The sequence below is a fragment of the Athalia rosae genome, chromosome 6 (genome assembly GCF_917208135.1).
Source record: "Athalia rosae chromosome 6, iyAthRosa1.1, whole genome shotgun sequence".
NCBI lineage: Eukaryota > Metazoa > Arthropoda > Insecta > Hymenoptera > Athaliidae > Athalia > Athalia rosae.
The window spans coordinates 1,067,547-1,090,856 of record NC_064031.1 but is presented as its reverse complement, the minus strand read 5'-3'; the positions used below and the strand labels follow the sequence as shown (position 1 = coordinate 1,090,856).

General features: G+C 44.6%; 1 protein-coding gene across 2 annotated transcripts in view; it reads right to left on the bottom strand.

The window, feature by feature from the left end:
• LOC105690694 (monocarboxylate transporter 12-like) overlaps positions 1 to 21,641 on the bottom strand; it is a 116,219-nt gene extending 94,578 nt beyond the window's left edge. Inside the window, exon 1 of one of the 2 annotated variants that reach the window (XM_048657627.1) lies at positions 18,029 to 21,641. In XM_048657627.1, coding sequence (XP_048513584.1) covers positions 18,029 to 19,469 — 1,441 coding nt within the window. In that variant the 5' untranslated portion in view covers positions 19,470 to 21,641. Of the gene's footprint in view, positions 1 to 12,017; positions 13,549 to 18,028 lie in introns of those variants that run through there. The other variant, XM_048657629.1, reaches the window with a different exon arrangement.
• Positions 21,642 to 23,310: the final 1,669 nt, after the last annotated feature.

Sequence of the window (23,310 nt, the reverse complement as noted above, 5' to 3'; positions counted from 1 at the left end):
GACGAATCGGTGGGATTTTCATCCGCAGCTAAAAATTCCAGTCGGTTCAATCCATTTGCTCAGTTTTTCAACGAAACTGAACTATTCGATTTTCAAGTTTGCCGGGGAATTAGTTCGCGTATTTACAGTCCACGGTAGAAATAGTTCGATCGGATTATTAACTGCGAATGGAATTGGCCGTAAAGTGTTTGGAAAACGCTGGGAATTACTTCTGTTAATTTTTCAACTATGCCCCATAACGCATGCAGTACCTCTTAAATTCGAACGTTCTGATTCAATTTCGAATGAAGTTTATTTTCACCGGGCGGCACACCACTCGTGCAAAAATTACGCTCAATTACTCCCTTCGTGGATCGCGAACGCGAATGCAGTTTGCAATTTTTTTAACTGTCGCTGATTTTGGCAATTAAAACGAATGTCCGAATAACGGAGATGTCGAAAAGTAGATTTTCATAAGTTTATCTCTCTTGGCTCCCGAATAAGTTTTTCGCTTCATCGCCATCGATCGCCTTATTTTTCTTAATTTTCTTTTTTTCATTTCATTTTATCAAACCGCACACGCGGTGGGGGTTGAAATAAAGCGGTAACTGTGTAGAATAGAAGCGCTGATGCCCCGGGAGATCAGATCTGTAAGATATCTTAGCGATCTCTCAAGAGTTTCCAGAGTTTCCAGACACGCATCGTAGCCGTGGTATTCATTGCAGTGCAGCAGAGGGAATCCCCGACAAGATCTATACATGTATATATATATATACATACATGTATTGCATGTACGCTCTATGATCTCTCGCTAGTTTTGTACGCATACCCCGCTCATTTTTTAACCCCCTTTTTTCTCCCGCACACTCCAATTCGACGGCGAACGAAGGGAACAAATAAGATTAGAGATCGGTATTTTCGCGGTCGACGAACCTCCGTTCGTACCATCGGCGGGACGATCGTTGATTGAGATCTCTCTAATTTTTTCCCCTCGACAAAACAATTTTCAAATAACCGACTCGTCAAAAATCGACGAATCGATAGCGAACGATGGACGAAAATTTCTATTTCTACCAGACGAAAGAGCACATTTTTTCCGTGCAATACGATTGAAATATTGAATTTATAGTATTACACGGTTCGTTTTATGCATCGCATATAAGTAGAGTGCGAAGTGCAGTTGCAGAAAATGTCATAAGTCATAAAGAATACCAAAATAAAAATAATAATGAAAATAATTCGCGAGTTCAATTTCATGAAATTTTATGCACCCTTAAAGCGCAGGGCATATATCTGGTACTCAAAGTTTCATCGTTTATATATCATATCACGTTTCCATTCATCCGTTCGTTCGCTTTTTTTTTTTTTTTATCTACTTGAAGAGAATAAAAAGCTTTCCTGCCTCGGTTGTATTTTTTTCTATTTTCTTTCGAGGTACGCTTCACATAACTATTCAATAAGCCAGGAAAATTGCGCCGAGCGAATATCATACCACAGTGATTAAAAGATTCTTTTTCACTGCTGCTGCTGCTGCTGCTGCTGAGGTAATATCCTTTTATACAAGAATCCTGGAATCGCGAGTTTATGAATTACAGAAACGTTTCTTCGCTCTCGAGAAGTTCTATCGCCATACCTTATTTGCACGAAGGTATGGTGAGGTATCGAAATATCCAATGAAAAATTGATTTTTACCTTTTTTTTTTTTTTTTCAGGAAAGTTGGAGCCACGACTTTGCTCGCTTTATACGCAACTTTCATCGACGATCGCGAAACCTTTTTCTACCGATCGATATAACAAATAAATCGTTCGAAAAAAACCACCTGCGAGAATCACGAAAATTTATTTTTCCCTCTCACATTCGAAAAAAGGAAAATTCGAATAAAATAAGAAATTTTCATCTAAGGTTTCACACCGTTTCATTACGTCGTTACCTTCACACCCCGCGCAGAGTACGGAGGGGTGGAGGGAAAAAAAAAAGAAAAAAAAAACGTTTCAAAAAGACCGAAGATTTGAATAAACTTTCCCTTTGCTTTCCGCGGAAGGGTGGATGCCCCGTATTACCCGTGGGATACGGGCACGAAGTTTTCTTAGGGAAAACGCGGTGTGAAATTAAAAGAGAGAAAGAAAAAGGTGAAATAAATTTAAATATCAGCGGAAGTATACCTTTTTCCAGACGCTTTTCGAAACCGGTTCATCGACCTTTGTACCGGTGTCGCGATATTTCTTTGGCTGCACCCACCCACCCGGGCGAGGGAAAAGTTTGATGTGTGTAAAGGGGCTGGAAAACGGAGGAGGATGCGATAAAACGAATCTGAGTCGGTCGCGGGGAGGCGAAAAGCTATCGCGACCGCAAATTGAGTTTTGTCGTCGAACAGCTGTCGGTTTCCGTACACCCGTGTACACACACACACACACACACACATACGGTGTAAACGAGCTGGAGAAGCAGATCGCGTTGTCGCCGCTGCACCGCGGATAAGAATCGAGAAAAATCTAGCGGTTCGATCGAGTTCCCCCAGATTATATCAGATATCAACTGTTGCAGATCGCGCGAGGGAAGCTGCCCGGCGAGGCATAAAATTCCACCCCCATTCTTCTTCCGTCACTGACCAGCGGCCCCTCGGCCATCTTCTTTCCCCTTCTTTTTCCCTCCCTTCGTTTTTCCTTCAGCACACCGCAGCGGCGGCGAATTTTAGTGCAAAATGAAATTAGCCCCTCGCGAGTCGTTCGAGGATCGCGGTAGATATAAAAGCCGCGACCGCGAACGACGCAACGACGCGGAAAAATATCTCGGAAGCTCTCGCCAGCGGTGGGGTCGAAGCGAACTCGGACCCGCTACGCCCTTTATTCGGACGCGTGTCAACGGTTCACGTATACCTGCTCGCCGTTTGATCTGTTCGGTTTCTTCTTGCAAATCTTCGCCACGTGTAAAAATTCGTACCGCGCGTCCTCGGCAACGTCGTCGCGTCTCTCGGCTGCAGCGAACGCCGGCTGCGGAGCCCGGCGGTCTCTGGACACTTAAATTAAGCAAGACGCTACCGAGTACGCTCTGGGATCATAAAACCTATCTTTACTTGGTGCAACGGACAACGTAATATAACCATCCCGTAAGACAAATTTTATACGCCGAGGTGAGAGGAGATGGAATAAATGAAAGACGAGGAGATATTGCGGAACGTGAGGTCCGACACGAATTTCACCCACATCGAACTGGGTCGGATAAAATTGTCGCCGATTTCTATGGATTTTTTTTGTTCGAAAAATTCGTGAAAATTCCTCCCGAATTTCGGTACGTTTCGTCGATCTCTCTTTCCACTTCGCTCCGTTCGTATACATGTTCTTCGTGGACATAAATATGATTCGGGGTTTTGATAAATAAATTTGGGGAACAATGCGAGCGCATCGATAACGCCCGTGTATATTATAATAATTTCGAGTACGGCAGTTGCAGATGGTCTTCCGTACATACTGTACCGCACACAACACACGCCTAGCAAAACTATTTTACGAGACAGTTTTATATATCCCGCCTCACCTAACGCCCGGATAAATTTAACGATCTCGGATATTAGTACTTCGAACAGCATGGCGCACCGCGCGCATTGCGCTAATAACGCTGCGCTATCTGTGACGCTGCAAAAATAGAGCTTTTCAGAACCGACCTCACATGCAGATCGAACAAATATACGTTGGATCCGATAATATTTTTTTTCCGATAGATATCCGATTCACGGTTCGAAAAAACATTTCACCTTTATCTTCCTTCTCTCCATTTTTCTCAGAGATTTCTAATTTAAGTTACCGGGTATCCCCCATATCGAATTACGAATTATAATATCGAGTTTGATTAGGTTATTCGTTCTCACGATGAAAAATCCGATCGTGGGCACCCAGGAGATCGATCGACTTTCCGATCATAAAATAATCATGAGATTCCTTTTTGCTGTGGGTGGATTAGATAATCCTTGGCGAATAATTTTTCATCCCTTGGGTATGCTCGTAGAAAGGGTTATTAGAACAATGGGTATTCGGTTGATGCAGAGGGAAATTCGCTTCCTGAATTGATTTTGCCTGAGAAAGTCTCAAAATGTATAGGGTGGTCTGTTCGACAATCCCCGCAATTCCCTGCAGATATTCGAGTAATTAGAAAAAAATTGAATTCAACTAACGAATGTGAGAGCAAAAAATACATTCCTTCGTTCGTCGCATTGCTTCCATCCCTCCCGAGCTTCGCGGGGGTTCGAAATTCCATGAAGTTGAATTTTTGCACCACCCGGTGCTTTATGTATACATGGATGTTCGCTCGCGATACATTGATTGGTGGCCCTTTTGTCTCGTTACTATGATTTATCTACGCGGAATTCATGAATTCTTATTGTTGGTTCATTCGGGAGACAATATTCTACAGTTTATTGTTATAGCAGCTGTCTGTTCTACTGTTCTTTTCCTCCTTTCCGCTCCACAGAGATTAACTTGTAGATTTATTACAAGTAGGTCGAAAAAAAGGCGAAGGTTGTACTCGAATTGGAGAAGAAAAAATCCCTATTAGCTGGAAAATTTGTTAAATAAATCTGATCGTGATCAAAAAAAAGCATCCACCTTTTTTTTCGTCAAATCCTCGAATTTTTGAATCTAAGAAAGAATAAAAAAAATTTCAGATGCATGTTAATTTTTTCTTCTAAATTCTACAACTTTTCATCTGCTTTAGTTCAAATTCTGATTCTGAATGGATAGTCAGGCAGCGTTTGATATTTCTAGGTTGCTCCAACCTCGGCGAAGTTGATTTCTCGGTAGATCGTGAAGAGAGTTCGCGGTTTCAGATGGTGTTCGATGCCTTCGGTCGGCAAGATTTTACGAATCGACGTTGTACCAGCAGCTCCGGAGTTTCAGGTGAGCGCGACTCCAACAGTAAATTCAGTCGCGTTCTTTCCTTCGTCGGTACGTACTGTGCCTTCTTCTGCATTTTTTTTATTCATAAAAAACGTTATACTCTCGGCATATTTTTACTTCCCCGAGTCTAAATTCACATCCGTGTGTGAAATTTCACTTCTTTTTCAGTCATAATTCTGAACACAATGATACGCAAATTTTTTTTTTTCTTACAGTCAAAATTTACAGCATGATGTTCCATAAAAAAAAAAATTGCCTTCATCGCTGAATTTGGCTACAGACGTGGAATAAAAATATTTTCAACACATCCTACAACCTCTGATTTGTTTCATGAACTACCGCAGTTACATTTTTTTTTTTTTTTTTCTCCCGAATGACTGATAGATGCTCGCAATTTATATATCGCAGATGCAGGACCACTGCGGTTAAATTATCATACGAATGAACATTTTTTGTTTCACGTATTCGTTACCTTGTTTTTTTTTTTTTTTTCTCTTTTTGGATGGCATTCGCCAACGAGACCGAAACAATAAGTTTCTCGCAGAATCATTTTTATATTATACTGCGTATTTCTATACGGGGTACGTACGTATGGTGTTTTATACGCAGAACGTATGAAACATGTTTGCCGACTTATTTATACCGAGTGCAACTTATAGGCTATGCCTCTTTGTTGAAAAAGCAATTTAGCGATCTCTAGGTACACAATGGCTATGTGCAACTATATCTATCGTACATAAAACTCTGAAACAACAGCAATAAATATAACTCATTTTTAATGTTACTTAGTTTTTTTTTTTTTTTTTTTTTTACCCAGCTATATTAGTTCACCTCTGTACGCGTAAGCATCATCGTGAACTCCGACTTCCATCAGGACTGACTCCCTCGCTTTAATTTTCTATCCCAACATTTTTGCCCGAAAATCCGCAACACTTTTCACTTCGTTATTCAATGCTCTATTCCGGCATGCACGAACCTATCCCGGTTTTTATTCCTCCCATTCACACCTCGAAATTTCTAGTGGTGCTGATTTTAAAGCTGAATTTATTCACCGAAAATTGGTTCTCCCCGTTGAAGTTAATTAAATTATAGAACGAAAAGAAATTAGCGTGAGAACATGCAATATCAAAAATTACACCAGTTTCACGATAGATTTAAAATGACTTTTTAGGAATTTAATAACTGGGGTGAAAGGGATATAACGTGATCACCGGGTGCAGAGGATACCGCGTAATAGTATCGCATTATCAAACGGGACTGATAATTACTTTTTACTCAAGGTTTCGCCGCGCATTTTATAACCCCATTAGTAAATTGGTTTAGGGCTTGCCCAAGGATTGTATATGTACATAGCGCGATGTTGGGCGAGAGCAAAAGGTTGTGCTTAGTTGAAACAAACAACAGCGAAAACCCTACGGAAACCGAGGAAGACGTTCAAAGTGATCTCCGTTTCTCGTTACTTGATCAAATATTTATAGAAAATTTGTAAAAACGGAAATCCATGTTTCCCAATAATCGTGCCGAGGGTCTCGAGATCTTTGAAATTCATCCGCGAGGGTCTTCTCGATGTTCGCGAATCGTTCGAACAACTTCATCTAATTTTACGGCTCGAGATTTACGAGGAAAAAAACGGAGGGCAAGAGAACGAAAGAGGGCGGAGGCAGGAAATGAGGACGGAAAATCAAAGGGCGAAAGAGCATCCAGAGAATTAGGAAGAGGCACGCGTTTGACCCAATTCGTCGGAAGTTTCGAACGAAAAGTTCGCGAGCCGAATTAAAAAAGCAAACTTCGCAGACTGTCCGAGGAAAATATTTTCAAAAAAAAATTCAAACGAATTTCGAAAAACGTTTCCGACAGGAATATCGAGTGCCATCGTCAACGGGACGCCGTCCCGCGAAAGGACATCTGCGGCCTCTCAATTTTTCGCTGGTCGAATAATAAACCCCGCTACGACATTTCGCGCACGGGCAACAGCTGTTATCGGAGAATCTCTCGGAGAGTTTTTTTTTTTTCAGTCTCATTTTTCCAGTATTTTTTCCCCCTCCTCTGGTATCGAACGTCGCCGTTTCGTAATTCTTCGGTTTCCGACACTCCGCGCGTGTGCCTATATCTCACCACATTTATATTTCCATAATAACATTCATCCACCGCGCGATTTTCCACATCAAAAATCCATATCGACGGTGCTTCTCGCGCATCGGAAACAAAGGTGTCAAGGGTTATACGACGCGTATACCGTCGAAATTTATCATCCGATTCCTTCGAACGAGGATATATTCATCGCATGCGTAATAAGCACGAAAATTTATTTCGAAAACCCTCTTCCGCCTTCGCCATGTTAATCTCGTTATTTATCGCGCGAGAGAATCACGGCCGTTCCAGTTGATGAAAATATTTTTTTGAATGTAACCAGATCGTACAAAGGAGCCCAGTCATGAGGGGAATGAATGGTTGAAGACGTAGCAGACAACAATATGTGGAAAGTGAATGCGAAAGGGTTGGGGATCGAGTTTCTAAGGGAAATTGCAGAGGGTGGAGTGGCGAGTCCTTCATTTTCCGAGAGCCTTGCCTCGCCTATCTCGGAGTCCTGATCTCGTATTCACGGTTACGTTGCTTTTCTGACTGCGAAGATAAGACCCCTGCGCTCGGGCGAAGAAATTAACATATTACTCGAAATTCAGAGAAAGATATCGTCGCTCGCCGGGATCCGTTCCACCTTCGGCACTTCCATTTTTCCTCCGTTTGTTTGATTTTTCTTTCCATACCTTTTTCCTCGGCTCGAAATAAAGCGAATTAAGAATCTCGGTATTCGCGGTTTGTTACAACTTCGTATTTACACACCTTGATTCGTCGCCCCCAAAACGAATTAGTAGGTCTTTTGATATCTCGCGCAGCGTAATTATCGTACCGGCTGATAAGGTTGTGACGAATTTTCAGAGAATTTGAATATTCATCCCACCGCCTGACCCAGTTTCGGCATCTCAAACTGCAGCAACCACGGATCAGGTGAAATCTCGTTGAACCTATTCGCCATCTGCCCTTTTCCGCAATTCGTTTACACGTCATATGCACGTTCCTGCGAAAGGGGGAACGGCTATCAGATCGTAGTTCCTATGGTTACGTTAAAATTACCCCGAGTCGTAAGAAAACAGCACGAAACTTACAATTTCATTTTTTTTTTTACATTTCGCGATACCGCCGGTTTATAGGGCTTTCAAAATTACTGAAATAAAATTCCAGGCCCACGTCGTTAAAATCACCTCCTTCATTTTGCGGCAAGAAAATTTTATTACGTCATGTGTCATCAGTCGGTCGTAAATCGCCACCCCCTCACTTGGCTTCGCAGGAAGTACGATGGCGGAAGAATATCAAAAAAAAAAAAAGAGAAAAAACAAATCATTTTTGGCAAAATGAAAAGCCACGTAATTCATTTCTCGAATAAATAGGCACGTACGTGTATATAATATTATCATTCGAATCACTTATGATCGTCGGAAGCCATTGACGATGGTAGAGAAAAAGCAGTGGTTTTTTTTTTTCTTTTTTTTTGTCTTTCAGCTTCTGCAAATAAATTTTGTACGGAGGACGGAACGACTTTTATACCGCGTGCCTAGCGTCGCGGGTGAATAGCGAGCTTTTTTACACGTCGTTCAGATGTGGACAAGTGACAAATTGCATGAGGCCTTTGAGCGGACCTGAAATACACGTGGTCGTCGGCTCTCCGTCTCAATTTTCGTTTACCTACAGAACCGCGGCATTGGACACAGTGAAAATGAATGCCCAACGCGTTTCTCAATCGCCTGAAACGCGTTACGAATGATGTAGAAAATTTACCAATGAATTTCTTTCGTTGTTTAATATTCGAATGTTGTTTCTTGATTTTTTTTTTTTCTTTTTTCAAGTGAAGTAACGTTTCAATCACGATCCAGAATTACTGATTAACCGAACGAATAAAAAAGTACTTTCGAAATATTCAGTATTCCTTTCTTCCAATGAATCTTTTACGGACGATAATTTATAAGTTACCGTCTCATCCGGTGCAGCTGTTGTCCTGGGGGATCCTCTCCTTTATTCCCTTCATTTTCTTTTCTCTTCACTACCAACCCTAGTACATTTCGAGAGTTTTTCTACGACCAGTCTGTCACCAGATCCGTGACGAAGAAATAGTGTAAGAAATAATAGAAAAAGTAGAAACGGTGAAAAAAAGGGATGAAAAAAAAGTAGTGGGAGTCCGAGGGGAATTTTCGCAGGTTTGTTAACCGCGTAATATACTTATAGTGTGTATAGCTGTACTCTCTGCCAGACCCACACGATGTCTAATATACCTATAGCCCGACACGCGTGTGTCTGCGTATTTATTACATCGACTTGACGGATAGCGGAGGAAATATCGTTAGTAGTTCGCGCGGTGTCCCGTGCCACGAAGCTTTGCGGAGGGACGAAATTGCGGAGACCCAGTTGCGACTACGTCGCGAAATATCGATACCGAAACTCGATAAGTAAAAAATAAGTAAACGAATGAATGCAGGGAAAAAAAAAAAAAAAAATTAAGCAGCAAGTAGCGAAAGGGAGTCGATTCCAGGATAAAGCTCACCGCAAACATACCCATTACAGCTAGAACAGTAGCTGCGGGATAAATGGAAGTTTGACGACCTGGATCTAGGCGTTGTCCCCACAGCGGAGCTCATTGAAATATTTACACGACTCCCTTTCGTACGTTCCAGTCGAGTTAACCGGTGCCCCTGAATTATGAACGCCGGTCTTTGCCTCCTGCCCGCGACGTCGCGTGTGTGTCATTTGCAATTCGTGTGTTCCGCAGAGTTTGCCGGAGAAACTTTGGCTCACCTACACGTGTGTCAAAGAAAGTTTCCAAGCTCACCAGAAATTCAGCCGCCAAGGGCAGAGATACCGCGTATCCGACTTAACGTTGTAACGTACGCGTCGCGCATCAAGTTCGTTTTAAATCATGATCGATGTATTTTATTCTTATCCGATGGGATAAGCTCGTGATTTATTCGATTTTATACACGGATTCTACGCGATCCCGTTATCCGCCACCCAACGATTCATATTCTAATAATTTTCGAAGCTCGGTTAAATCACGCGAATTTCAAATCCGCAGCGCTGTCCAGATTATCTTCGCTATTCCGAGCACGATCCCGCGCCCCGCACATGCGTGGGATAAAATTTATTCGGAGTTTTTGATTTTCCCTATTCACGTTTCCGAAAAGGGGACACATCGAAAACGAGGATTCTCGAGCGTGAATTGTTGTGAAAAAAAAAATCAAATACGACGCGGAAATCATCTCTCTGACTGGGCTACGCATATTTTTTTCACCGTGTCAGCGTCCTTCGGATTCTTGATTTCAATATCGTCAGCTAACGCGGGCAAAAGGTGGCGAACTTTCGAAACGATCGTTAGTGACGTGATCAAGGGAAAATAAGCAACGATAAACTTTGAGTACCTCTGAAATTACGCTTGTCGGGTGATGAATTTTCAATCGTTGTTATCGCGTGGCTGCTCCGGCTCACATGTTTTTTCTCCGGAGATCCGGAGGAGCTCCTACTCTATGTGGGTTAACAGCTTCGGAAATAATAGCTGGGTAGTTTCAGGAGACCGTTTCACGTTCGCCGGTGACTTCGTTTGCAGCCGGACGTTTTGTTCCAGGTGCGCCAAACTGCTCCCTCCGGTCGTGTGTCACACGGTATTCCGCGTGCACCGCGCGAAATCGTATCGCAATAAGATCGCCGAAATTCGACGCGACGCGGATATCCTCCTGTGTTCGGAGCTACGCGAAACTCTCCAAGTTACGCGACTCGTCCGATCCGTTTCAACCCCCCCGCCGCATCATTTGTTGGCTCCGCCGAGCGATGATTTCCGTACTCGGAAAGTTTTCACACGAGCTGATGCGATACTCGACTCTAATTATGTTCGCGAAACTGTTCGAGGTCTTTGATTTCCCTGGCATTCCCTCGGCAGCTTTAAATTCCGGAGAAGTCGAGCGCCACTTTTGACACAACTTCAGGGAGTACGCGGATCGAAGGAGAAGTCGCCGAGCTGACATTCGCTGAGAAGAAGTTACGAGACGATCAACAAGTTTGACGATGGTCGTACGCTGAAACGCTTTGGTATCGCAACAGCCGCTGTGGCCCGTTTTTTCATTTTTCTAAAACGCTTTGTTTCCACTGATTTATATTTTTTCTTTTTTCGCCCCGTGAGTTGATTAAGTTTTCGTGAGCGAAGTCTGAGGCTACCAAGATCTATTGCCACATTCGTTACCTCTGCCGCCGACTCATTTACGACCGGATATTAAAGACTTTTTGTACAGCACATAGTTATGAAATTTTTCAACGAGTAAACGGGAGAACATTTCCACGGGCATAAACTTGTAGCGAACGTCGGCCAGTGCGCTGCATTTATAAACCCCTGTGACCGTTACGGACCACTGCCTTACCTGTGGCAAAACTCCGAGGAAAAGCGATGAATACAAAATTCGTGCCAACGCTCCTTGTTCGTCACAGGCATGTGACGTAATTCTGAGCTAACTCGCGAGTTTATGAATCGTCGATGAGCGGGTCAAATTCTTCATCAGCTCATCGTCGCGTATGCGATCATCTGTACAAAAAGCGAATCGAATTGATTCTCTTGATTGACGAATTAATCGATCAATTAGACGATATGAAAGTCAGACATTTTCTCCGTTGAGGATTGACTTATCTGTTTAGGGTGATAACGAACGACCCGCACTTTATCGGGGGACCCCGAGGCCGTTACGAGCATGCATAACAATCGGATCTACCCGGCAGAAGCCCAAACGGCAGTCCGTATACTGTCATTCGCAGGTGTTAAGTGTGAACAAAAACAAAGCTGCGGATGGACCTTTCGCGGATATTATATGCCAACTCTGTCCGTAACTACTATCAACCATCCGCATCATCTGCAGTAGGCACATACGCCGCGCTATCTTTGGGGAATCTGTCCTCAAACCCCATTCCCGTATATTTATCTCCGTTGTTTTCTCCTCCCCCGAGGATATGAGGAAAAATTCAGCGGGGCCACACGTCACCCGGGGGTAACGGTTAACTGCCGATTTCAGAACACATATGTACACGTAAGTATATTTCCTACGTCGCAGCCGAAGCCTTACCTGAATGAACAATGGGTTTGGCGAAACGCTCCGCGACGAAAACCATAAACGGTCCATTTCCAGTCTGCAAACCGTGACACAGTAGCTGAATCAATACGGCGACCAGCAGCACCGTGAATCCCCACCCTCCCTCGGGATAGTAATGTTTTTTCAGCGTTATTCTTTTCCGGGCATTCATCGTGGTCAGAGACTCCTCCGTTTCGTCTTCCTCTTCCCGATCCGCTGGGTCCACGTAGCGCGTTAGACCGCCCTCCAGAATCAGTTGTTCGGAAAAACGTCGCCTCAACATTTTCGGAGTCACCGAGGCACCGCTGTCCCTCCTCAAGCTGCTCAGGCTCAGTCCCGAGTCTCTTCTGCTCGACGGAATTTTCGCTTTATCTTTACAGACGTGCGTCGTCGCTCGCTTGTTACTCTGCACCGGCTTCACGCCCTCTCGTTTTTTCGCGCTCGCCCCATCGAACGATCGAAAATCGGCCGACTGATCGGAGAGCCTTCTCTGACGGGGTGGAAACGACTGTAAATGGTCGGAATGTCTACGTCCCGACGATCGGTGTCCGGTAGCTTCGCCTACCGTGCGAACGTTCAGGTTTCCAACGGAACTTCTTCCGGAAGAAGGGAGGAGCAAACTCTGGCAGGTGGAAACTGAATAGTCCGAGCCTCTTCTGTTCGTCTTACGAACGGAATCGGATTCTGCCGTCGATGCGATCGAGTCATTTCTGCACTGGCATTGGCAGCAGTGGTGGTTCGACATTTTCCTTATTGGAACAATTTTTGCGGAATGAAATATTTCCGGAAGTTCGATTAGCGGGTTTGACGAGGACGCTGCGGAGTCCCCGCGTTGGAGAAAGGGTTTCCCGGGTATTTTTTTCTTCGAACGAAGCAGAGAGTAGTCGAGGGAAAATTTTCTGGACTCCGGATCAGCGGGCGACGCCGCCGATGCCCCCAGTTTTTCAAAGAGACCACGCGACGCTGAGTCATCCTCGGGATTTTCTACAGCGTCGTCGTAATCCGTTACAGCGGCGCTGTAGGAATTGCTACGTTTTCGAAAATACACCGCAACGTTATCGGAACCCTCCCCCATCTTTGACACACCGGTATATTTATTACACTCGTCGACGCAAGCTACACGATTTTACCTAAATCTCCTAAATCTCTACCTTCGGGCGTCGGCAAGGGGTAATTTAAACTCCACGTAAGGGATGTATGTAAACCGGGTTTATGCTCCGCCGGATCGACGCGCAACGATCCAAAGGATCAATGCGGCAATCTCAATCTTCTCCACGCACCGCTCGTTGACAAAAGCCTCGCGGAGTTTTCGGAAGTTGAAAATTTAACACCTTCCAAAGGCCAACACGCTATATCTTGTTTCGCACCTCGAGTCACAAAATTAACGCGAACATCAGCCTCTGATTTATGACTCATGAGATCGCCCGATTCCAAGCGTTTAATCGAATTATCGCCACGTTTTTATTTTCACATTGCGGAACACCAGAGACGGTGAGTCTGTCCGATCGGTTCCGAGGCGACGTTCAAACTCTTGGCTAAGGGAAACTGATGGTTAGTCGAGCCATTGTGAAATCACTTTCTGTCTGCTCCAGGAACACTTTTAAATGCTTCGCACGCCTCGTCAAAGACGTGTCTCTGCGACTAGCCGTAGTCGCGTTGCCGTCAGGTATTTACGCGCGTTTACTCATCACCTGATACATGTGCTCCACCGTTCCGCACGCAACGTTGTTGGGAGCGTGAAAATTTTTTAACTTCGATCTATGTCACGAACGAGCGCTGATTTACAATGGATTTATTCCTCCCAACCTCGGTGATCCGCACCTCCTTTCGTTTGATCAGCGATCGCCTCGATGCAAATTCTTCCACCTCCGCCTGAAAACCGATCGCATTTGATCTTGGTTTCTTCCAAGAATCCGCGGGTCCGGTATTAACGTCCATTATGCTCACAGCGGAGTGGAGTTCTGGGTATTTTTTGACCCCCTCGACCCCGAGTTCTACTTTTCATTTTTCGTTCTTCGCTCCATCCGTATGGAATCGGTTGGACGAGATTTTTTGCCGCTGCGTATATCGGCGGACCTTTTTTCCGCATATCCATACGTATACCGTTTCGATAACGTTGGGACCGAGGGATTTGCGGAACTCTGAGAATTCCTTTGTCACGTGAGGCACTGTGATCTCCCTCTTTGTGAGCGGAGGCTGGTGTTACGGTAGATAGAAGCAGATCGTCCCGAAGGAAGTTCAACTGTCGTTCGTTGTCTAGTCGGCGAGGGGGTGGTTTCGGGGTAACACGGATGTGGATATATATCCTTTACCGCGAGGCTACATACCGCGGCCTTGACGTCGGTGATTGATGGGGTCCAGAGGTCGCATCTTAATCACGTGATCACGAATTTCATTTCGGTGGCTTTACGCGGCAAAGCTTACGGCTGTGTGTGTGTGCGCAGTCAGCCATCCGGCGGGCGGCAGACGAGGATCCCCGTCCTTCGAGCTTTCATTGAGAAAAGCGGGCGTACCGTCCCGTCGTAATTTATGACCAACCTTCACGAGGTCTGTTCTTCAAAACTTGAGCGGAACCAACGGCGTACGTGGATAAGCGCCAGACCGACGTCGCTCCGTTTTTAGCGGAGCCGCGGAAGGACTCGCACCCGCGAACGAGACGTGCGGATGGATATCGCCACCGCGGTATCGGAAGTGAAACCGATAAAGTATTGATTTCCGGCCGGTGAACGGTTGTAAATTTTCATCCCAATTTGCTATAGGAAATAAAAGTGTTAAGGGAACGACAAATAAATAAAGTGGAATGGAGAAGGTGGAGAGAAGATGGGGCGAAATCGTTCGCCCGGTAGTACCGCGGTGCTTTTGTGTAACCGCGTTGGATTTTGCCGGGATAAAGCTTAACAAACTATCCGCCTATTTATCTACCGCCGTATCCTCCGCTCCCCTAATAAGGTGCAACGAAGCGAAAGCTTTCCGCAAAGTTGTAACGCAGTTTACTTGTCAAGCTGCCAAAAACTCCGGGCGTTATTCCGTACGGGGATATCTTTCGACGGCGGTGTAAAATTTCTCCTGTAATGGGTGAGGCGATATTCTACCCCGTCGCCAAATATTTCCTCGGACCGCGAACTGCAAAAAATTCCACACGTATGACGGATCGGTGGGATAAAAAAAAGTATTCGTATAACCGGGGATGAATTTTAGCAGACTGCAGGCCACCCCTATTTATCCCCTCGTCTAGCGCGTACGTCCTATTTGCGCCCGCTCTCGGAAACGTCGTCGTGATTAACGATTATGGAAATTCTAGACCGTGAAGCATTGACCGAGATGATGCTGAATGACGTTCGCCCACATATTTTACAAGGATTACCAACACAGGAGCGCGATTGGTTACATTCGCGTGTCGTTATGCCGGAGGTTTGGGTTGGATTCGCCTTTTCACTTTAACTCCACTCTTCTTCGAGCGGAACCTTGAACTCTTTACGGCAACCGACTTGGAAATTGCGAATGAAAAGCTCGCGAGTAAAATGGTACGGTAGTTACTTTCACGCTTAATCCGAACAGCTTCCCTGATTTCAAGAAAACCAGCGAATCAGGGATTAGGATTAGAACTCAGGAAAGCGAGATTGCTTTTCTTTTTCCTGCGGGAAAACCTGTTGTCCCGGTCCAGCGTGCTTTTTTCTACATGCAATAACTCGAAAGGGGGAGAAAAACATTAACTGAAACAATTAAGACATATCGAGTGGTTTTAGTCGTAGACCCACTTTGCTCCATCGCATTTATGTGTGGAGCGAAATATTCGAACGAATTTCTCGATTTAACAGCAAACCCAAGCTTGGCTGGAGTCAGGTAGCCACGGGCGCGCGGTTTGTTTTGAGGCGTCACCTTCAGGGCTGAGCAGAGGTGACGTCTCACAACAAACCGCTCGGGATATTATCCGTTCGAGCTGGGATATTATCCGTTTGCGAGGATACGTACGGTGTATCGACCAATAGGAGTCCACGGCGAAACCTCGTTTCGGTGTAAATATCAGAATGTTCGGCAAAGTTCTGGAGCCGCAACTTCGTCGATGGTGATCAACGTCCGCCCCACTCGGTCTCGCTGACAGTGTCGATAGGCGATTTCGAAATAAGAATCTCTACGAGAAAATCGTAAGGGGTACCCCTTGGAAAATTTTCAATTTTTGACCAAAATTTTTTATTTTAAAAAATTGATGATATGGCACTTTTCTTACGTATTTTGACCCCAGGAACACGAAGCTGGAAGAAAAATTGATCCATCTTCAAAAATGACCGAGTTATCGCCAATTTTCAGCTTTTTGGGGTCAAAAATAAAAAAATTATTTCATAGTCTATCTTGTTGTAATTTGAGCTCAGGAATCCGAATCCGAGAGAAAAATTGATCTATCTTCAAAAATGACCGAGTTATCCCCATTTTTTCGCATTTTTTGGTATAAATTTGAGGATATCTCGAAGGGAAAAAATCGTAGCTCAATTTGGACAACGGATTCGTGTTCCTGGGGTCAAAATACATAAGAAAAGTGCCATACGATCAATTTCAAAAAATAAAAATTTTTGGCCAAAATTTGAGATTTTTCCAAGGGGTACCCCTTACGATTTTTTCAAATTTTGGCCAAAAATTTTTATTTTTTAAAATTGATCGTATGGCACTTTTCTTATGTATTTTGACCTCAGGAACACGAATCCGTTGTCCAAATTGAGCTACGATTTTTTCCCTTCGAGATATCCTCAAATTTATGCGAAAAAATGGGGATAACTCGGTCATTTTTTAAGATGGATCAATTTTACTTCCAGATTCGGATTCCTGAGTTTAAATTACATGAAGATAGACTAAAAAATCAATTTTTTATTTTTGGCCCCACAAAGCTGAAAATTGGTGATAACTCGGTCAATTTCAGAGATAGATCAATTTTTCTTCCAGATTCGGATTCCTGAGGCCAAAATACGCGAGAAAAGCATATGAAACCCGATTAAAACAATGATTTATTTTTGGCTCAAAAATCAAATTTTTTTTTTGATTCCTCAAGAATAATCTCACGTATAATCAGCTGAGGAATCCAAATCTGAGAGCCAGAATCATCTCTCTCACGTATTTTGACCTCAAGAACACGAATCCATTCGTCAAATTGAGCTAAATTAAAACAATGATTTAATTTCTGCTCAAAAATCGAATTTTCTTTTGGTCCTTCAAGAGTAATTTCAATCTGAATATTAAGAATCTCCTCCCTTGCATTTGTTTTTGGTACAAGATTTTTGCATTCATACAAAGGGATTAGTCGCTGCAGATCCCGTAGAAATACCCACGTGGTCTCACTACATCTTGTTTAAGGAGTAATTCGTCAAAGAGTCGAGTAGGACAACGACCCAAAGTCAGCCAGGGTTAAATAACGAATAGCTGGGCTAAAGTCCCCAGTGAGTTCAAACCGCCCCGAGTGTTTATATACGCAAAACCATTCGGGTTCATGGCTCTCCTCTCCACCCTCGAAAAGTAGCCCAAACGGTGCGCGTCCCCGAGGACTCGCCGAGCTTTAAATCTGAACGATCTGAACTCCGTCGCTTATTTTTTTTATCACGAATCCACATGGAGGGCATTTTCATAACGTGGCAAGGGAAGGATATAAATAAATCTCCACGCGATCCCGTTTGGAAACTTTAGCGAAACGAGGCAACGATCGACTCCGTTTTACACCCCCTCGATCGTATAGCGTAGGGCGAAGGTAAAATCGGAAGGCTAATAATACGATCGTTGGTTTGACCCTGATAGGGTGAAATCACGCGGTGGTTTCGCGTAGCAAATGTAACGTCTAATTGACCGGTAGTATCCAAGGTGAGTTTACGACGTCTCTATCAATCCCTGGGGAGAAACAAAGCGGCGTTGAATAATCCCCGGGTCGTAATATCGCATCGATCGGTCGGCTCGTAGGAAATCGACGACGAGTCAGCCGGTAGAGCTACGAGTAAAGGTGGATGAAAATTCATTTCCGTACAAACCTGCGGAGTGAAGAGGAGGATGGTGAAATTTCAGTTCGGCGGAAACGTGCCAACTGCCGGGCGCCGAAAGCTGCAAACCGATTCCGAGGAAGTGTACCAATGCCGAACAAGTGACGATCACGTACCCCCAACCTCCCTCGGGGTAATAATGCCTCCTCAGAGTCGCCTCCTTTCGCTGATCCATCAAGTGTTTTCCCGAGGTACCGTTTTCGGCATTGTTCTTCAAACTGCCACCGAAACTTTTCGAACGCTGGGCCAAGTTTGTCTTGGCGATATCAGCCCGTGACTCGTGCTTCGTTGACTGTGAACGATAACGTCTCTCGGTAAAAGTGCCGCTCTCCGGGCAATTTCTTTGCGAAGTTCTCGACGGCTGCGGCGCCTCGACGGCAGGTTGCACTCGAAAGGGATCAATTTTAAGCTCGAGGAGTCCTTGAGCCGTGCACTTTGGACAGGCGTGGTTTGTCCTCCTTGTCAAATTTCCCCTCTCCGAGTCCCTTTCTTCTTCGCTGCAATTTTCCCGACCTTCTTCGACGTCCGTCTCACCCGCACCGTCCCGGCGAAGGGGGTACGATTTATCGCACGGGGAATCGCTCCCGATCCCGCGGACGTTATCTCTTGATTCCCGCGACTCGTCAACGTTTGAAATCCTGTCGTTAAGAACGGTGCAATCCGATCGGCTTCCCTCCGGGGAGGATCTGGACCTCAATTTTTCGGACGATACGTGATTAAGAATGATTATCTCTTGCAGTCGGTCGCAGGCGGCCAGATTCGATTTACGGTTACATTTCAACGATTCGCTTCTGAACACGGTACCAAAATCGCAGCAAGACGATCCGTTTGTTGGAGTAACTGGCCAGGTGTCATTCCTCCTCAACGACTGAGACCACTTTCTATTAGAACTCTGATTGGGGCGCGAAAAACTTTTCGTCACACCGGACAGTTCGCCGTCTCCTCCTCCGCAATCCGCGAGAGACGTCGGTGGATTTTTACCGTCCATCATAAGGAGGTCCTGCACGAAACGTTGGTTGCCTTCTTCCATCCCTTGGGAGCGTGGCCCGCCGACGCTCTCTTTCCCCTCGTAGGCAACGTCATCGTCGGAGAGTTGTTCAGCGGTATAATGATTATCTTCTTCGAGAACGGTATCCGTCTCACGCTTGGCCTCGTGGAGTTTTGCGAGCGGTTCGTCAACGTCGTACACGGACTTCTCCTCGATCTCGACGATGCATATCCTCGCAGGATCTTCGAGCGCTGTTTTTTCGTCCTCAGTTTCGACGATAAGCGCTCCGTTCAATCGAGCGGAAAATTCGCAGCAGTATTTGTCGCCGTGAAACGTCGGGATTATCGTGTATGACCTCGTTGTCGGGTTGATACGCACTTTTACGGGCCACGAACTACTGTGCCTCATTATGCGATCGGTCAACTCTCCTTCGCGCACCGTCATCTTCCGAATTCGATTCCCCACCGGCGGAACGTTCCTTCCGATCGGTCGTTTAGAGTCTAAAAACACTTTTCGAATCACAGCACTTGTTTTATCCTCGTGAAAATTCTAGGGATCGTTTTTGCGTTTGCCTAAAAACCGGGTCCCGTTCAACGATTCCTGAACCCGATTCCGAAGGGAATATCTTCGGGGAAAATTCTACCCAGCGTTCAGCCTCGAGATGCGTTCTTCGCCCGCTTGGTTCAGTTTCGACGTCCCCGAGGACCCCTGTACCGATAGCGAAAAGAATTTCTACCGGAGAACCAAAAAAGAAAAGCGAGGGTGAATATACCTCGGGACTTGTAAACGGGAGGTGAAAAATTTCACTGGCAAATTTTTTCTTTCGTCGGAAGAGCGAATGAGCGGCGAACTTTCTTCGACCCGAATTTTTCGATCGTGAACGACCTTGCGCCGGTGGATCGGTCTTGAACCGCGAATTCGAATGGAAGAAAAAATTCGCGTCACGAAGTGAACGCAAATTAAAGAACCTTTGAAAAGTCCATCGGCTCAGCGGGCGATGAAAGTTTAATGGCTTACCATAAATCGGGGTGGGGACCAGCGGTTAATCACCACCGAGGTAGTTCAAGGTGCATAACACCGACTGCGTCTGTTCGCTTCGAAGGTAGAAAAGGACTGTCAAACTATCGGCGATACCGAGGATGAATGGGATGAAAAAACGAAGATCAAAGGGTAATTAAAAGACGCGATGACGACGAGCTTCGAAAAGAGTTTTGACGTTAATGCGATTCTTGATTGAGAGCTCGGACAGGTATTGCTACGAGGAGAAAAAATTCGCCGAACTTCCGATCGTAACGGTTGAAATTTAAATTCTATATAATTTCCGCGCTATCTCGACGCCGGTGAAAACACACTATAAATCTGTGGAAATTCCGAGCCGCCCCGCCACGAAATCCGCAATTAAAAAGTCGAGCGGAAAGCAGAAAAAGAGAAAGAAAAATCTAAACAGCGATAAAGCGATGTGAAAGATGAAGATTTTAACTCACAACAGTCGAGAACTTTTTACAATTCAAGACTAAAAATAACAAAGTACTTCAATTTTCCACTAGGAGTTTTCTTTTGATTATCACACTTTTATTTTTCCTTTTTCGTTTTTTTTCTTCATCCTTTTGGTCTCCCGGGGTTCTGTGTACACAATTTAAAAAGCAAAGCTTTCACTCTGCACTCAGACGTGTCGGCGAAGTAGCTGGGGACTTAAAAATCAATTCAACCAACTAGAAAATGTTTTTTAAAAACTCCTCGGAATAAAACGCGATATATTTCACACAATAACGCCGTCCTCCAAATTCAATTCACATTTGACTTTCCATTTTCACTCGCATTTACCGCCCCCCACCAAACTTCGTACAATTAAAGATAAATCTTCGGAGGTTTTTTTTTATTATCAACGTAAATCATAATTTTTTTTTTCGCTTCGATGGGACGGTATGGAGAAATAATTACGGGGTGAAACGAACCCCTTAAACACGTTCGCCGGAAAATCGATGTGTCACTCAACTCGCACGGTTATACTCGTGCCACCTGTTAACCGTTTTTAGATTACTAAAAAAAAAAGAAGAACCACCGGGTACAAATTACCGTATAATATCCGGGGCGTTTAATCATTTCAATATTCATCGAAGCAATTATTCATACCGCCGTTTAATTGTTTTATATTTGCGAGGGACGAGATGAAAGCTGTTCTCAGGCGGTAACAAAGTGGCGCGGAATGATTGAATCGGTTATTCGTTAAAATCGTTTGATTTGCCCAGCGATCCTTCGCCGGATAACGTTATTATTATTACGTAAAAAAAATTCTGAATTCAAGCAAAGCCACCGACATGAACCACCGACCGATAATAATCGGTCGCGAAGGCACTTTTTACTAATTTAAAAGCCTTTTTAAAATCTCTCTCTTTCTGGGTCTGTTCGATTTCTTTTCGCCGGTATTTCCCCGTCGTTTCTCCTCGATTTTTTGGGTTTTCAGAAATACTTCGTGACAATTACAAGCTGCGGGACGGTCCTGCCCGGCGCGTCGGCCCGGATAACTGGAGTCCCACGTGCCGCTGACACACTACCCTCACCCCCGTTACTCCGAATGCACCCCAAGGCGCATGCCTAACACACCCCCGCTTTTCACCCCCGTGTACCAATTCTGGTCGCGTTTTATACGTCGAACTACCCCGCGAGCGTTTCACTCCTCCGCTATCTCGACATCGTCTCTTTTCACCTCCTTCCCTCCCTCCCTCCCCTCGAGTCACACGATATTCAGCGGGACAGGGATGATCGCCCGGTTTCATGGCTCAAGTGACGCTGACCTACCCTTACGTTTCGAAAGCTCTGTGCCGTCGGATGTGGTGTGTATATATATATATATTCCGGTCTCATCTCCCCCGTTTCAACGGCCCCGTACTCCTCCGTATTCCGGGTACTGCGATACGCCGCATCTTCGCAGGTACGGGCAGATGAATTTCATTCGCGTTCACGACTAATTCATATGTAAACAGATCCTTTGGTCGCGCAACCCTCGAAACTTTGTCAAATTCGAGGATGATCATTTATGCCACCGCACGTATCTCCGTCTTGTTATCGTACGCGCTACGAATTGACCCGTATTCATATACGTTCGTAGCGAACGTTCGATTTGGAGTTGGGTGGAGCGAGTTTGATATTCGTAAAAAATTTTCAGAGCGTTCGGTCAATATCCATATCGCGTAGCGTGCACGCATAACCCGATTACGGTGACGACACTCAGCCGCGAATGTTTCCTCCGTAATCCTTCGTTGAATCGAAAATTTATGGCGGTTGAATTAATCGGCGTAAGGATTTTGAGAAACCAGTCGAAATTTATGAAGCCAATGGTCCTCGCCCGATAAACTCTCGTACTTATGGAAAATAAATAAACCTTTATCCGTTGCTCACACGACGCAGATTGATAATAACGAAACGTTTTTTCAAAATAATCTCGAAATATCTCACACGAGTCGTTGACCGGAGAAAATTCCCGGCTGGGGTAGACTACTCTACGGCAGGACTATGCTGGAGTTGTTTACGTTCTATAACCTGGTAATTAATGAACGTTGAAAATCCTGCAATCCAATTTACAGAGCAAACGGTGTAAAATGTAAGTTGTGCGCCCGTTTGAGGGAATTAGCGATATTTAATTACAGCTGCTAAGAAATCCTCGTAATGTAGACACCGGATTTTAATAACAGCAGGCAGGATAGACTGGTAAAAGTGCCGCGAGGATTCTCTATAATATCAGGCAGATGCACGTAACGTTATTTCTGCATTAATGACGTTTTCGCGATGGCGTACGGAGGAGAAGAAGAAAAAAAAATAAACAAATCAGAAAAAAGTTCAAAATTGCACTCGGAGAGTCGAACCCGGTCAGACCCGTTACTATTTTACGATCTGGCGAATCTCAGCTAGGTCGTAAATATTCTAAAAGTTCTCAACGCCTCTCACTTTGCGAATTAACGATTGTTTTTTTCCTTTTTTTATTTTATTTTTTATTTTTTTTTGTCATTAGCAGGATTTTCTTGCATCGAAATAATAATGTTCACTCACTCAACGGAGCGTCATAAAGTTACCCGAGATCCAACGTCGTAATTCTTGTAATAAGCGCACGCGTATTGCGAGCTTGGAATATATTTTGAGAAAAAAAAAAAGAAAAAAAATTATATCCAAAGGAACTGCAACAAAGAAAAACGTGTATTAAATTCGACGAGACGGGATTGAGGAATAACTCTGGGGAAACATCCGAAGGACCGACGAGCTCCGATAGTCCTCGAAAAATGACCTCACG